This window comes from Mustela lutreola, chromosome 6 (assembly GCF_030435805.1).
Source record: "Mustela lutreola isolate mMusLut2 chromosome 6, mMusLut2.pri, whole genome shotgun sequence".
NCBI lineage: Eukaryota > Metazoa > Chordata > Mammalia > Carnivora > Mustelidae > Mustela > Mustela lutreola.
The window spans coordinates 52807383-52823347 of record NC_081295.1 but is presented as its reverse complement, the minus strand read 5'-3'; the positions used below and the strand labels follow the sequence as shown (position 1 = coordinate 52823347).

The 15965-nt window shown below is 42.2% G+C and overlaps 1 protein-coding gene and 1 long non-coding RNA gene across 2 annotated transcripts in view; one reads left to right on the top strand and one right to left on the bottom strand.

Moving 5' to 3' along the window:
- Window positions 1-1561: 1561 nt before the first annotated feature.
- Window positions 1562-15965, bottom strand: part of IMPG1 (interphotoreceptor matrix proteoglycan 1) — a 127972-nt gene continuing 113568 nt past the window's right edge. The window contains 3 exon segments of the mRNA XM_059177249.1: window positions 1562-2628; window positions 3934-4006; window positions 7789-7969. Coding sequence (XP_059033232.1) covers window positions 2551-2628; window positions 3934-4006; window positions 7789-7969 — 332 coding nt within the window. The 3' untranslated portion in view covers window positions 1562-2550.
- Window positions 13579-15965, top strand: part of LOC131833676 (uncharacterized) — a 30849-nt gene continuing 28462 nt past the window's right edge. Inside the window, exon 1 of the long non-coding RNA XR_009354568.1 lies at window positions 13579-13738. This is a non-coding gene — a long non-coding RNA (uncharacterized LOC131833676). The remainder of the gene's footprint in view (window positions 13739-15965) is intronic.

The following is a 15965-nucleotide window of genomic DNA, read 5'->3' as shown; positions in this document are numbered from 1 at the left end:
AAACAGTTGTAAATGTTGCTCTTGTTGCTCCATGTCTCAGATGGACTAAGTTGGAGAAGTCTGGGGTGCCAAGTTTCATGGAGTCACCAGAGCTAGAAACACTGCTCTATGTGGCTGGGGGAAAAGGCAAGGGAACTCGGGTGACTGGAACATCCTTGAGTTTTGGTCCCAAACTTTCGTGGATTTTCCATCCAGGGAATAAGCAGAACCATGTGTGACCTGTGACTGCTTGCACTGACTAGATTAGAGAAAACCTAAACCTTGGCTGTCTTTACCTAGGCCCTTGCTAGTCTGTTTACAAGATGACACAGGATGTAAAAACTGGGGATCCAAAGAAGAGGCCTTCTTGCTGAGACTTTGAATATAGGTAGTCTCTCTAGGCTACTACATGCCCCCCATCTGGAACCTGCTATATTCCCGGTGAGACTTCTGAGAGGGCAGGTCAAAGAGCTCTTCTCCAACTGGTTGAAAAGACCAATCCAAAATGTGGGTGATCCAAATGAGAGGCCCTTGTTTGAGAGGGCCACCTTTCTAACAGAGGATGGAGTGTTTACCTATTTCTCATTCCCCATCAAAAAAATGACATTCCCTGTTCTTGTTAGAGCACAACTTCAATGTGGAGGGTGGAGGGCATGTTATGAGGAGGTGATCATTGTTAGATTTTCATTTCCTTTCTAATATTTTAAAAGATTTTATTTATTTATTTCTCAGAGAGACAGCGTGCATAAGCAGGTAGAGTGGCAGGCAGAGGCAGAGAGAGAAGCAGGCTCCCTGCTAAGCAAGGAGCCCAATGCAAGACTCGGTCCCAGGACCCTGGGATCATGACCTGAGCCAAAGGCAGCAGCTTTACCTACTGAGCCACCCAGGCATCCCTCTTTTTAACTTTTTAATTCTTTTTATTTATTTTTTTAATGATTTATCACAGAGAACAGAAGCTGAGCATGGAGCCTGTCTCCGGGCTGGGTCCCAGGACCCTGAGATCACAACCTGAGACAAAGGCAGACGCTTAACTGACTGAGCCACCCAGCTGCCCCTTGTTTTCTCTCCTGATGGAATTATTTTGTGTTTTGGTCAGCCAATCATGCATCTAACAAGCACGTTTTCCTTTGGGTTCCAAGGCTATCGAAGTGAGTAGGTACATCTCCTGCCACCGTTCCTCGCTTTGTGGCGCTCCCATCAATATATCACAGTTTGAAGTCCTTATCCCATAATCACAGCTCCTCACTTGAGCGGGGAGGACCGGGGTGGGGATAGGGATGAATGCTATGCATTTCTGAGGCCAACAGGAGTGGATTTTCAAGGGTTTGTAATAAGGTGTGTGTGGGGGGAGAGTGTGTCTATTATTAAGAAACACTTGTTTTTATTCTTGAAGTTTTACTGCTAAAATACTGCTGTCGATGTTGAATATTTTGCTATCTTTTGGTAGCATGAAAATCATCATTTACCATATTTATGGATTATGGATTATGATAAATCATTTATCATAATCCATAAAGCAAATCCAGGGAATAGCTAGTAAAACACAGACCCATTTTATTATAAATCTATAAATATGGTGCTTATATTTTATTGAAATTAAGGTTTTGCAGCAAATATATTAATAGTGGAATATTTGAAATAGATACAGAGAAATCATTTTTCACTAAGTAGTAATTAAAAACTGGCTAAAATGGATTACCTTGATGTCAATCTACCTGTGCACCCAGGAAAGTTAGAGTCCAGAAGTATTCAATGGAATTATTAAATTAGAAGACATGGTTCATCTGTGATGGAAAACAGGCATTGGTTATGTCATAAAGCATAACATTACTTCCCTCCCTCCCTCCAATATAGAGTCTTCCTTTAAAATAGCTTTATGTGGTCATAAGAAGAGTTAGAGTTCTCATGGCGTGTATATGTGAACCCCAGTTCCTTTTTCTTTTAAAGGAACTAATTCAGAAATTATTGGCAACAAAAAGATCTACTGTGTAAGCACTAATTTCTTCTAAAACTAGTGTGCCTAAGGCTGAAGAGGGATATGTGTGTGTGTATAACAGACATTGTGTGGAGCAATATACCTTCACCAGTGTTTGCATACTGGATACACCATGATTCAGAGAGACCTGCATCCCCATGCATAAGTAGTCCTCTTTTATGAACATTGTAACATGAAGAATTTTCCTGATACATTGTTCAACCTCTTCTAAATAATAAGTAAGTTGCACTTGTATATGATCTGGAAGCAGTATTTTAAGGGCAGCTGGAAGCAAATCTGTCTTGCTATACTTTGACTATCAGTCTGGAGTAGCTGAAATATGTTTTAATGATTGTGTTTTGGGTTTTGATAATAAGCTTTTTCTGTAGAAGGTAGCAGTCATCAAGTACACGATTCTTCTCTATTTGAAACATGGTATGTGTTGGTTCTCAGTTTTGACTCTATGCCTGGATTCTGATGACCAGTGAATATGCCTGCGTGTGTTTTCAGAATTTTAACAGAGTGGATACAATTTTCCTTGAGAAAGCAAACCACTTGTCTTGAGACAGATTAAGTTATCTGTATATTTTTAGTTTTTAATTTCCTTCCCAATCTTGAAAGTTAAATTCTTCATATCCTCCAGTCAGTAATTCAGAATCTCTTCTCCTGATTATCTGGAAGAGAAATTGTTTTAAGAGCTTAAGAAATGCCACTTGAGGTCAAATCCATATTTCATCCCAGTGTCACTTCAACTGGTGTTTGAAAGAACATGCTTGCTATTTAGGACATCTTTGAAAGGTTTGGAGATGCCCTCCAAAATATTCCTAACTTTATAATGTAGTAGGGATATATTCTCTCTCTTAGACCCATTTAGATTCTCAGGTTGAGCCATCTTTTAAAGCAAAGGGGGCAAACAGACATGATGAGTCCATGCTTCTGCTTCATATGAAATGTGACCCTTAATTCTCCCTGGGACTTTAGTATTTACTTGGTGTTTGCTTCAACCCAGACCTTTTATTAATATCAGATCTGGTGTTTCATTGCCATTTTATGTCTCAAGTTTGAACTTTTTCTGTCTTTCTAATTGCCTTTGTTGCAGGAAATCAAAATGGCACACATTACTTTCTGTATGCACCTGGATACATGAAATTATGATTGGCCTTTGGTGTGCTTGTCTCAAGGTCCTTGACGTCTATTGTAATAACTTGGTTCAAGTACAAGCTTTGAGGTGTTTGTTTCCACCCAACACTACCGGTCTCAGGTACAGCGGGCACTGGCTGATTATCACTCTTCCCATCAAAGATGGTTTGATTTTTTTTGAAATTTTTTATTTTAGACTAAAAGTTGTCCAAGATATTTTCTCAAAAGTTATTTTTAAAAAATCTATATTTAACCTGGTTACAGATAAGTTATTTCCCTTCATAAGACAATTATTTTAGTAAAATAAGTTGGATGAATAATTTGGGATACCTCGGACACTTGGAGGGAATGTTCATCTGAGGATGAACTTCTGGAATTTTTGAAGTTACTCCCAGTTCACAAATCACATTTCCTCTATTTCTCTACATATTTTTGCTTTACTTCATTATTTGAAATAAAAAGATATTTTAATAAGAATAGGTACAAAATTATTCAGTTCCAAGAATACAAATTGTTGTGAAAATTGCAACCTGTTGCAATGCATTTGATAAATTGCACGTATATTTTTACAAGAAAAAGTGAATATAAATACTTGTTTTGTCTGTACATTTCAGTTAATGTCAGCCTTCCATCTCTGTCTTTCTCACACCAAGGAATGCATTTCCCCCCCCCTCCAATACTAAATTAAAAATCTTGGCAAATAAAGCCCTTACTTATCTCTTACTTCTTATTTCTTGCTCTTACTTATTTCTATTTATAACAACAGTCAGACCTAGAGATGTTTTAAATTTTCTTTAAAATTCAGTAATCAAAACCAACATATAGAAGTATTATTTTACCTTGTTATCTTGCTGATGTTGGAACTTTTTAACACTAGTTTTGTATGCTTGATTTTTAGAGTGACCTGGTGACCTACAAAAGAAAGCAAAAACATGGTATCCTATTTCATGGGCTTATCACCATTAATAGCAACTACAACTTTCTATTATTTAAGCTTTAAAATTAATATGACAATGAAAACGGATAGCCTATTTTTGCAGGTGCTTTCCATCAGGGCTGGCAGAACTATGCTCTCTGCCTCTGCTCCTGAGTTCGGCCTCCCAGCTGGCCTGCTATTTCTTAGGCAGTGGTGTTAGAAGGACTGAACAAAGCTCATGGGAAAGATGAGTGATAACTTCATCTTGCAAAAAGTGGAGTTATTATTATTTTTTGGCATTATTTTTAAAATCAGGTTCTGAAAAACAACTGCAATGACATTTGTTCATAAAGTTTAAAAATAAAAGTTATTTAAAAATTTGATATATATAATTCCAGACTTTTTAATACACATATAATTTCTGATGATAGTGTATACACATTTTGCATCTTGCCTTTTCCCTCTTTACATTCTAAAATGGATATAATATTTGGGGAATGCTTTCTGACATATGTCCCCTTATGAGTAAATGGTTTTCTTTCTCCCAATATTTTGTCCATTGTCATTTCAGGGAAAGGCTGAGAGATGGCATCACGCTAGGAAAAAGGAAGAGCCTATCTGGGAGGTGTAGTTGGAAGACAAGTTCCTTGTTCTTTTTACCACCAGCTAAGATAGCATTTCTGGTTCCTACTTACCCTGGCTGGGTGACTTGGAGGCTCAGAGAACCAAGGGCTCAGTATGTGTCTGGGGTCAGAACTAAGAGATCGCAGGTGGGGGAAATAAGAGGATAGAATCTTTCCGAAGGGATTGGTGTCTTAATTAGGGAAGGCTTTTTTAGCTCAGGATTATGGACGTGGTTTTAAAAATAGTTTTCCTTGGGTGGTTCCGTCGTTAAGCGTCTGCCTTTGGCTCAGGTCAAGATCCCAGGGTCCTGGGATGGAGGCCCACATGGGTCTCCTGGCTCAGCGGGGAGCCTGCTTCTCCCTCCCCACTCTCCCTGCTCCTGTTCCCTCTCTCTCTGACTCTCTGCCAAATAAATAAAATCTTTAAAAAAAATAGTTTTCTGGGGCGCCTGGGTGGCTCAGTGGGTTAAAGCCTCTGCCTTCAGCTAGGGTTATGATCTCAGGGTCGTGGGATCAAGCCCCGCATCGGGCTCTCTGCTTGATGGGGAGCCTGTTTCTTTCTCTCTCTCTGCCTGCTGCTCTGCCTACTCATGATCTCTGTCTGTCAAATAAATAAATAAATAAATAAAATCTTAAAGTTTTCCTCACATTTTCAACGTTTTGATTTTGTTTTAATCTTTGATACAGAATTGATTTGTGTATAGTAAAAAAACTAATTTTATTTTATTTTCTAAATGGAAGGCCAATTGTATTCTAACTATTACTGGCAGTCCATACTTTCTCTACTGATTTGAAACTCTTGTTAAGATAAGTTCTTTAAATATAAGGGTCTATTTGGGGCATGTATATATATGTGTGTGTGTATGTGTGTGTGTTTGTATATATATATACAAACACACACACATATATTTTTATATATTTATATATATATATACACGCACATACATATTTGTTCTGTGTACTTACTGTCTGTCTTAGTGTTCTAAATATTATTTTATTTTATTTTTATTTTTTAAAGACTTATTTTTATTTTTTATATATTTATATATTTATTATATATATATAAAATAAATATATATTTATTTTAAAATAAATATATTTATTTATTTGATAAATAAAGTTATTTAAATTTATTTAAAAATAAAATAAATTTATTTAAAGACTTTATTTTATTATTTAATAAATAAATCAAAAACTCTATTTATTTATTTATTTATTTATTTGACATTTTCATTTCCAGAGCAAATTTAGAACCAGAATGTCAAATTCCATCTAGAATCCTATTGGAATTTTATTTGAGATTAACTTGGAGAAAGTTGACAGCATTATCATAATCCTCACTCACTTGGATACTCTTGTGCTTTATGTTCTTTGTAAAGATGCTTTATAAACAGAAGTTCATATACCCTTTGCAGTAACCCAATAGATGGGTTTTATTAGTCTCATTATCAAATGAGGGAATTGAGATTTGGAGATGTAATTGGTCCAAGGTGACTTGATTAGTAAGTTGCTAAGCCAAAAATTTTTTAAAGATTTATTTATTTGTTTAATTGATAGCACAAGCGGGGGAATAGCAGACAGAGGGAGAAGCAGACTCACCGCTGAGCATGGAGACTGATGTGGGGCTCAATTCCAGAACCTTGGGATCATGACCTGAGCCGAAGGCAGCACTTAACCAACTAGCCACCAAGGTGTCCCTAAGCCAAAATTTTAATCATTTGTCGGACTCCAGAATATTGCTTCTTAACCATCACTGGGTTAAATCATTGTCTTTTAAAGTGTTAATACTTTGAAAGAACAGGTACTTTTCATGAAGAGAAAGGCTAAACCTCTCTAGCTTCTTGTTGATGGAGTAAAGCAGATGGCCATGAGCTCCCTGGTAGGAAACTAGAGATGGTGGCCACTAGAATAAATGGGAGGAAGTAAAAACAAACACAGGATTATCTACTCAAGATATGGGTCTAAGCTGATCACCACTGAGATGTTCCAGAGTGTGTCACTGGAGAGACTTGGCTGAGAAAGGTGAGACAGGCTCAGGAAGAAGCTCTCCAGGGCAGAGTGCACAGTATGGACTTGATCTGGGTGTCACAGGACTTGTAGAAGAGTAAGGAGTCTCTGTGTCCCCTGATCATTCATAACACCACCTACACCCTAAAGTCTGGTTCGTGAATAGAAGGCCAGTAATATCTCGCATTCTTTTCCTCGTCTTAAGAGCTTCTCTTAACCTTTCTGTTGGAAATAAAGGATGGATTAAACATGTATCTACTGAATAGACTACTATTTAATCATTAAAATGGCACCTGTGTGGCTCAGTTGTTAAGCGTCTGCCTTTGGCTCAGGTCATGATCCCAGGGTCCTGGGATTGAGCCCTGCATCAGGCTCCCTGCTCAGCGGGAAGCCTGCTTCTCTCCCCCGCCCCCCCCCCCGCTTGTGTTCCCTTTCTGCCCATGTCTCTCTCTTTCAAATAAATAAAAATCTTTTAAAAAATCATTAAAAATGATGGTACAGAATATATTTAATGACATGGGGGAATGTTCTATGTGAAAGAGCTGAGTATAAAAGAAGAAGCCAGTCTGATTCCACTTTGCTTTAGGACATTCTACGTAAACATTCTGTATAAACATATACATCAAAAGATAAGAATTAATATGAATATCACATTTTTTCCCTCATAATTCTGTATTTTCCAAATTTCTCATGACGAAAGCTGTATTTACAAATAGGAAAAAAAACAAGTATCTTTCTCTCTCTCTCTCTCTCTCTCTCTCTCACACACACACACACACACACACGCTTCAACACCAATTAATGAAGGAAACCACACGGTATTGGGTCTTGAAGCTGATGCAGGCTCTTTTCCCTTCCTTATTGGTCTTAATGCAATACGGCTGCGAGGCTGGAGCAGTGGCTTTGAAGTGTGGTCCCTAGACCAGCAGCAGCAGCCTTACTTGGGCCCTACCCAGACCTACTGCATCAAAAAAACTTGGCAGAAGCCGGCCATGTGTTTAAAGACGTCCTCCTCTGGGAGATTTTGATGTTCACTGGAGACGGAGAACCATGGGTTTAGAGGAACGTACACATTCATTCTAAAGACAGGTTTCTCAAAAGCAAGAAGAGCAAATTCCTGGGTCTGTAGGTGACCGTGCTCAACCTACCTGCATGGAACTCCCTTTCCCTGCAGGACCTCACACTCCTCGGTGGGGCCACAGAGGCCTGTGGCCCGGTGGTGCTGGCGCCCTGGCCTGCAGCGACACTCGGCTTCCCCGGTCCGCTCGTTTTTTACACACTCGGCAAATTCGCCACAGGCCAGGAATTTGCAGGGATCTGCTTGGTCGGCTGTAAGAGAGGGACCAGATTTTAGTGGATACATAGCTGCCCAAGCGGAGGAACTGGTGGAAATCAAAGGCCAGAGACCAGAGATAATGGCCATCACTCCATTTTGGAGTGATTGTCCAGTAGTGATGACAGACTGGAGTGAAAAGTGAAATGCACATTTCTGTCTTTTTGAGTTTATGGACACAGGTGAGAACATATTTACTCAGAATATAATTGTGCACAAACTTAGTTGGGCATCCGAATCAGCTAGAGGCCTTGTTAGAACACAGGTTCCTGGCCCCATCCTCAGAGTTTTGGAAGCAGAGGGCTTGGGATGGCGACTGAGAATCTATATTTCTAAGGAGGTCTCAGGGGGGCTGATGCATCTGGAGGGCACATTAGGGAACCAGTGCATTAGAGAATTAAGACTTTTGTTTGCTAGGTTTTTAAAGCAAGCATTTTCTGCAGAGATGAGTTCTGAAAGTATATATTTAAGACCAGGTCTACCTTACAAAGTAGTCAAGTAGTCATGTATGTGGACAGTTTTGAGAACTCAGGACAATTTCCTCACTATTAGTCCCTTGTTAGAGATCTTTCCTTTGGATTAATAGTTTATCTTCTATTAAAGTTCAAATAGATCTCTAGTCTCTGTTTTTGCTTTTTGTTGTTTTGTTTTGTGTTGATTGTTCTCTGATATTCTAAATTTGGTAGCATTGTCTCAAATTTTTTTGTAAACTGGATTATAAGTCAAGGGAATCTCAGAATATTTAGATCCAGAAGGCCTGTAGCCCCCTGTCAGCTTTTCCTTGTTTTTTTGTTTTTGTTTGTGTGTGTGTGTTTAAGATTTTATTTATTAACTTGGGAGAAAGAGAGAGAGAGAGAGAGCATGTGCCAGCAGGAGACAGAGTGAAGGGCAGAGAGGGAGAAGCAGGCTAAGCAGGGAGCCTGAAGCAGGGCTCAGTCAGGACCCTGGGATCATGACCCGAGCCCCAGGCAGGTGCTTAATGGACTGAGCCACCCAGGTACCCTTTCCCCTGTTTTTACACAGGTGAGCACACTAAGTTGTCGGGCAGAGAAGCGAATGGTCCGAGTCCCCACATGCTGATGACAGAACCAGAACAAGCCTCTGGTCCTCAGACCATTGCTCTATCTGCCCTGGGAGGGAATCCTGTTGAATCCCAGCAGTCATTTAACCTTCAGGTTATTCTTTCCATAAGAACCTATTCTGGGGGCGCCTGGGTGGCTCAGTGGGTTAAAGCCTCTGCCTTCAGCTCAGGTCATGATCCCAGGGTCCTGGGATCGAGCCCCACATGGGGCTCTCTGCTCCGAAGGGAGCCTGCTTCCTCCTCTCTCTCTGCCTGCCTCTCTGCCTACTTGTGATCTCTGTCAAATAAAAAAAAAAAAATAGAATCTTAAAAAAAAAAAAAAAGAACCTATTCTGTGCAAGGAGCTAGTGCACAGGCAGCCATGCATAAAGCTGTCCTTCCAAGAAGCCTAGGGGAAGGTAAGAAATATAGACAGATATTTCTATATGAAAAACCCAGTACCTTGTCTAGTATAAGGGCTGTAAAGATGAGCTCTAAATATAAATTAGAGAAGAGGTCATTGTTTTGTTTATTTAAAGTGATTGGCATTTGTATGTGCAAAGACTATAAAAGGCTTCCCAACTGGACCTGGCAGCATGAACAGAGGCACAGAGGTGATAACGCAACAGATAAGAGAGCCTACGAGATCCACTTTGGGGGCAGCAGACACTCATGGGCAGGAAAGAAGGGAACTCAGATTGGAAAGATAACTTAAGGCCAATTTTCTGGTAGTTCTTGAAGGCGATGCTAAGGAATTGGACTCTATAGGGAGGGGGAAGCCATGGAGGATTTCTGTTCGAAGGAAGGGTCTCATCAGAATTGTCCATTAGAAGATACGTAATAGAACTGTCAGGGTTAGGATGCTTTCAAGTGGTCATCTGGTTCTGTGTTTTCCAGGAGGGAACATCTGCAGAACTCTAATTTAGCAGGACTTAATGGGTTTTATACTAAGAAGAGGTTGGTGGCTAAATAACCCCCCCCCCCCCCAATGCAGGGTGAAATAAATTTAACAAGTTTCTCTCTTTCCCTTGTTCCTCTTTCTCTCTCTTCCCTTCAAACTTACCCCCTTCTCTTTTTACATTTAAGTTTCTTAGGGTCATTAATAAGCTAATGTCTATTTTGAATCTTCAAGTGGAGAACACAGTCAGCAGCTTTGCCAAGTTTACTGCCCCCAGAAGCTCTACCTAGGGTCACTGGGGTTCAGGTTGTGGGGTGAGAATTCCAATGAACACTTCTATTCGCGGCTCTGATCCAGCGCCTCCTAGTGGTCCAGAAGTGAAAGCGCGTGAGATTAGTAAAACCGCTCCAAGCTGTGGGCAAGAGCAGGTCCTGGAAAACACCTGTTTTGGTCTCCTAGCAGGTAGACCTGCTAAAAGACTTCACATGAACTTGTATCTGCAGCATGAGGGTCCCTTATGGACAAGCAGGCCTCACTTATGTGAACTGGCTTCCTCTGCTTGAAAGTTCTAAAGCTCACCATGTTACAGGATCCTTGTCACTGTTTAGAAAATGACTCAGATTTACCCGGACAACCCAGGCGATTCACATCAGGGCCTGGCTTAATAAATAACAGCTGTCAGCAACCTTACACTCAACACTTACCGTCTTGATAACAGAAGTTAGAGGGAATAGTTGGAGCTCCATTTCCTTCTCTCTGCCCCAGAGAAATGTATCAACTAGGAAAGCTGATGGCCCGCACAGATTCTAACCCTCTGAAGAGTAAATGTGTGATAACCAAATGAGTTTCCCATTAAAAAAAAATATTACTATTTTATTCTCATTTCCTTCAAGCCACTCAGGCATAGTCTAGGCACCAGTAAAGCCAAACAGAACACAATAAGGCAACACTGTCTTGAGAAATAAATTTATCCACATTTCAGGCCCTGGATCAGATATATTTGAAGAACAAATGCACCTAGTTTTAGATAACTTGCTTTCCCCGTGTTGTGGATTCAGAACCAGTCTACAGAGAAGTAGGAGACTTCAAATCACGGAGCTTAGTTTTTGTTCGCTGTGTGTTTGCTGTGTACACCTTCCTGGGTAACTAAGACAACACTCGTGGACTCAACAAATATCAACTTGGCCCTTCAGAATCTTCAGCACTAAGAATTTCAGGCCAACTAATTGCTTAAGATTTTAATTTTAACCTTATATAAAATTTTACATTTTAGATAGAGTGTTAGAGATGAAAGGTATTTTAGAACCTTCTCACGAACTGGCTCACTTTGCTGATGAGGAAGCCGAGACTCCGAAGTTGAGTGTTGCAAAGCCCAAGGCTGTTTGTGAGGGTCCTCTGCGTGAGGAGGAAGTGCCAGGGAAGGAAAGAGCCAGGAGGGGGCGCTGTGGGATCAGGCATGAAAAGGCAATTATGGTTAATTAGAATCGTTAATAGAAGAGATCATATATAGAAATGTAATTTGTGAAGCAGACGGTACTGTTCCATTACTATATCTCAAAAATACTGTTCCTATCTGTGTTGATGGTCCTTTACTTACCCACTAGTCTTGGAGGGGCACCTACAACTTTGGGCTAAAGGCAAAGACTGAGAACTAGATGTGGCTGATGATGGGGAGGAAGGGCCATGGAAGAGAAAACATTGTACAACGGATGAAAATTTTGAGGAATATTTTTAAGCGAAGCTTTCCCTCTACTGTTATTATTTTCTTTCCTTGTCATATCCCAAAGACATTTCTCCTTAGAATGATGGACTCATCCATCAGTCACCGTTAGGCTATATGACTATTTGCCTCCTCCTTAATATGTCCCCAAGACTTGGCACAAAACAAAATTTGCACAGAATCAGTCTGAACTTCCCCCGTCTGCTCTTCATTTGGTCAATACTGACAGTGTGAACATTAGGTAACAACAACCTGCAGTGCTCTTTTCTGAACATCTGTAGCTTGGAAAGAGGGGGGACTCTGACTGGAGATCAGTAGTTGATGAGGAAGAGTGGAACCAGATGCCATTTTTTCTAGAAGAATATTTTCAAGTCATAATCAAGTTGTGTGTGGATTTGAAGAAGTGAAGTCCTCATGATTGGTGCATAGACTAGTTGGCCGATAATTGCCTTAGCTTCCCCAATTTGCTTAAGCCCTCTTCCAATATGTTATTTTTATGGTTGGCACTATAGAAAGGTTTCTTCAAGAGCCTGTACCACACCCACTAGGGATCACGATCCTGAACCTCCAGTTTCACCAGGAGTGCAATGACAGTTACTTACAGGAACAGGGAGCTCACATTTATTGAGGCCATTTTGTGTTTGGCGGTGTGCTGGGCACTTCAAGCATGTCTTCACTCATATGCATAACCACCTTCCAAAGCAGATATTATTGCCCTCATTTTCATAAGTGAGAAACCCGAAGTCCATTTTAGCTAGAAAGTATAGCCCCAGACTAGCATCTGTACGTCTGCTTACAATGTTCAGCTTTTGACACCATTCTAATGGTTTTCCAATATGGGGTTTCCAGGAGACCCAAGGGGCTGACAAAGGATGGTGGGGGTAGGGAGAGGCCCAAACATGCCAGCGTCTCCCCTCTTACCAGTTCACATATTAGACTTCCACAAATGCTTTCTTTTGAACAAAGGCTCTCTTAACTAAACAAAAGGTCAAAACCACAGTCTGCCAAAACTCCTTCGTTAGTTAGAATGTTTCCTTAGAGCAGTACAGTCTGACACTATAGCAACTCCACATTTGTTCCTGTTGCTCAATGTGACAGCAATGGACACGGCTTGAAGGAAGTGAGCTGCTACGCGGGGCCTGGACGTATGTGTGTCATTCCAAGATGTACAGCGTAAGCACATTTTCTGTATCAGTTTCTCCCTGAATTTGCTTATGTAACGTCTTTTATCTCTATCCCAAAGGTCCTGAAAAGCATTCCCAACTGCCTCATGAGGATGTCCCTTAGCTCTTTATCATGTGATAGAAGCCATTTAAATAAATGTCCCTTGCCTGCAGGGAACACTTTGAGGCATTTTACAGTTAACATTAAAAAGATTATGGTCTTGGTCACCAAGCAGTTTATAAATTCATAGGTCCCTGATGTCCAAGGCTGTCTTTCTCAAACTTCTTGTCATGCTTGTCAGGCCCGATAAAAGGATCTCCCAGTCTCTCGGGCCTCTGAGGGTCTGTGGTGCGCATGTCACCAGCTCGAGTTCATTGCACGGCGCCCCTTTCCCACATACAGCAGTTGGTCCTGCCACTTGTCCCCCCAACCTTGGGGCTGTGTCCTGACTGATTGCCTTTCTGCCCTGTTCTTTATCGTTCTTTATAATTTCATGATGCCCTTCTCTTGCGCTCTGTGGCAACACTCACGTGTTGGACAGGAATGGAAGCATCGCCTTTGACAGGGTCCGGTCCTAAGGCAAGATTTCAGCTCAATTTGGCTGAAACTCAGGCTTCCCCTGGGCTGGCGTGGGCGGCGGACCTGTTGGACGCCTCTCCTCCGGCTCCAGGAGCCCTCTTCAGTGTGATGACACCGAGTGTTCGCTAGATGGCGCTCAATAGCAAAACAAGTAGGAAGAGACTTCGGGGATGAAACTGTAGGAGCCCCCAACTGCTTTCGGTCTTCCTAAAAACCACTGTGCGGTGCGCGCGGGTGGAGGGAAGAGAAATCTGGAAGGAACTCGCGCCGTGGCGGAAGGAGCTCCAAGGGACGGCTGATAGAGCCACGAGTACTGCGAGATGACCGCGACAGGCTGGGGGAAGGTAGCGGAAACTCCTGGATCCCTTTTCCCGTTCCCAAAAGGCAGACCTAGGGCTCCGGAGTTCGAGGCAGGGGGGACCCTCACGCGCCCCGGCGCCCAGCCTCACCAAGCCTCACTCCTGGACGCGGTGACTAGATTTCCCGCGGATGGAGAGGGAGTAAACCCGGCCACGTGCGCGCACCTGCCGCTGCAGGGTGGGGGTGGGGAAGGGCTGGGTGGGAGGAGCTGTAGCGCCATCTCTCCCTCCCCTCCCAGCTCATTGCCAAGGTTGTGAGGTCCGGGTTTCTCTTTGCCCAGAGCATGAGTGGATGACAAACCTACCCGTCACTGGCAGTCAAGGCAGTACGCAGGGCGCAGGACACCTGCTTACCTCACCATACTTCTAAGTACTCAACATGTTTTAAATTCTTTAAAATCCGAAAAAACCCCACAATATAATCCACATTGGGTATTCGTCTTTATACCAATAATCATAAGATATAATTTTACGTATTTTATTGATTTTTTGACTGACTTTAAAGATTTAAAAAATATTTGAGAGAGAGAGGGAGAGATCACGAGCTGCAGCAGGAGGGGGAGACGGAGTTTCAAGCAGACTGTGCTGAGCCGGAACTCGATCTCAGGACTCCTCAGGACCCTGAGATCATTACCTGATCGGAAACCAAGACACTGGGGTGGAATTGACTACGCCACCCAGGACCCCTTAATTTTAAGTATTTTTAGTAATTGTTAAGTTTTTATTAATATTCATGAAAGGCCCAGAGCTCACAAAATCTTAATGCAGCATTGGTGGTCTACCTCCTTCTCAAGATGGGAATGTTGCCAAAAATACAGTGTTTGGTGCTCAGCACTCAGTAATGTATATGGCTGTGCCTATCCCCTAAGGGTTCTTTTGAGCTCTACGCAGGGACCTCACCTTCCACATAGGCCCAGCTGGTTTATTTTCCCAAATCCTGAGAATATTCCAGGATTTGCTGGACCAGCGGAGGGAGTGAGTTGGCTTATGGCTGCTGTCAGCGTTGCTGCCCCCAGGAAAGTGCCCTGGGTGGAGGAACCACCCTGGGAACAGTCTGTGCCCTTGGGAATGTAGCTTAGCATCTTTAGTCCCACTCTGCCCTTCTATAAAATGGGTTATTTAAACCAGATCATCGCTAATGTCCTTGAAGCTCAAATATCTATCTCCCGTTCTAGGTGTCCTAAGGGAACCTCACAGCTGGACATTACTGGGACATGTCCCTCTAGAACTCCTCATGGAACTCAGTGATGAAAATAACGTTAAGAAGAATCTATAACCTAAGTTGATACTTCATTGTTTTATTTTATTATTGGCCAAAACATGTTTTGCTCCTGCTTTAGAGCAGAAGGACAGGATTAGAGAATAATCACTCAATGACACAGCACCAGGCATGTGGCTGGAGATTAATTAACACACATTTGTGGAATTGAGTGAGTTACTAACAGTTGTTCTTTCTGGGTGAAAGGGACATGTAGGGTGAAAAATCTCGGGTTTCATTTTAAGCATCCACCATTCTTAAGAACAATAATCACAAACTGTTTAGCGCAGGTACTCAGAATCTCTTCCTTCTGTGAATGGATGTGAATGCCCTTACACATCTTGTCCTGGCTCAGAGACTAAAGGATTCTTTCTGCTCTCCCTCATTATTCCTGTTTGCCACACTGAGGCATTTTGAATGCATTGGTGTTAGGATTTCAATGTCCCAGGAATCAGCTGGTGGATGGAGAGCTCTTAGAGCAGGGGCTGTGGGAGGCGGCCTGACAGCAGGGCTGAAGCCCAGGCTTCCATGCAGGCTTTGCACTCAGGGGTTCCGTGAAGGATTCCGGGAGCATCTTAAACTCACATGTGGAATGCGGACCCTGGCTGAAACTCTGGAGAGGGCTAAAGGTACCTGGAGGTCTAGGCAATGCTGGGGTTCCCTAATGGAAGCAGGCGTTAGCAGAAAATCCCCATGATGGCATCCCAGGACGCACAGGGCAGTAGCAGTGGAAAAACAAGAGAGGAGGCCAGAGTCAGGATGGGGGTGGGTTGGGGGAGGGTGGGGCGGGGAATGGGGGCCAGAGGCTGGGAGTGTCTCCTGGAAGAATTCCTGTGGGTGCCTCAGCTCAGAAGGGACATTCCTAGCAGAGCCCGGAGTACCTGTGAAGGGGACATTAAGAAGTTCAGGACTTTTGTTTCTGAAAGTGAACTTTTTTCTTTCTTTTCTTTTTTT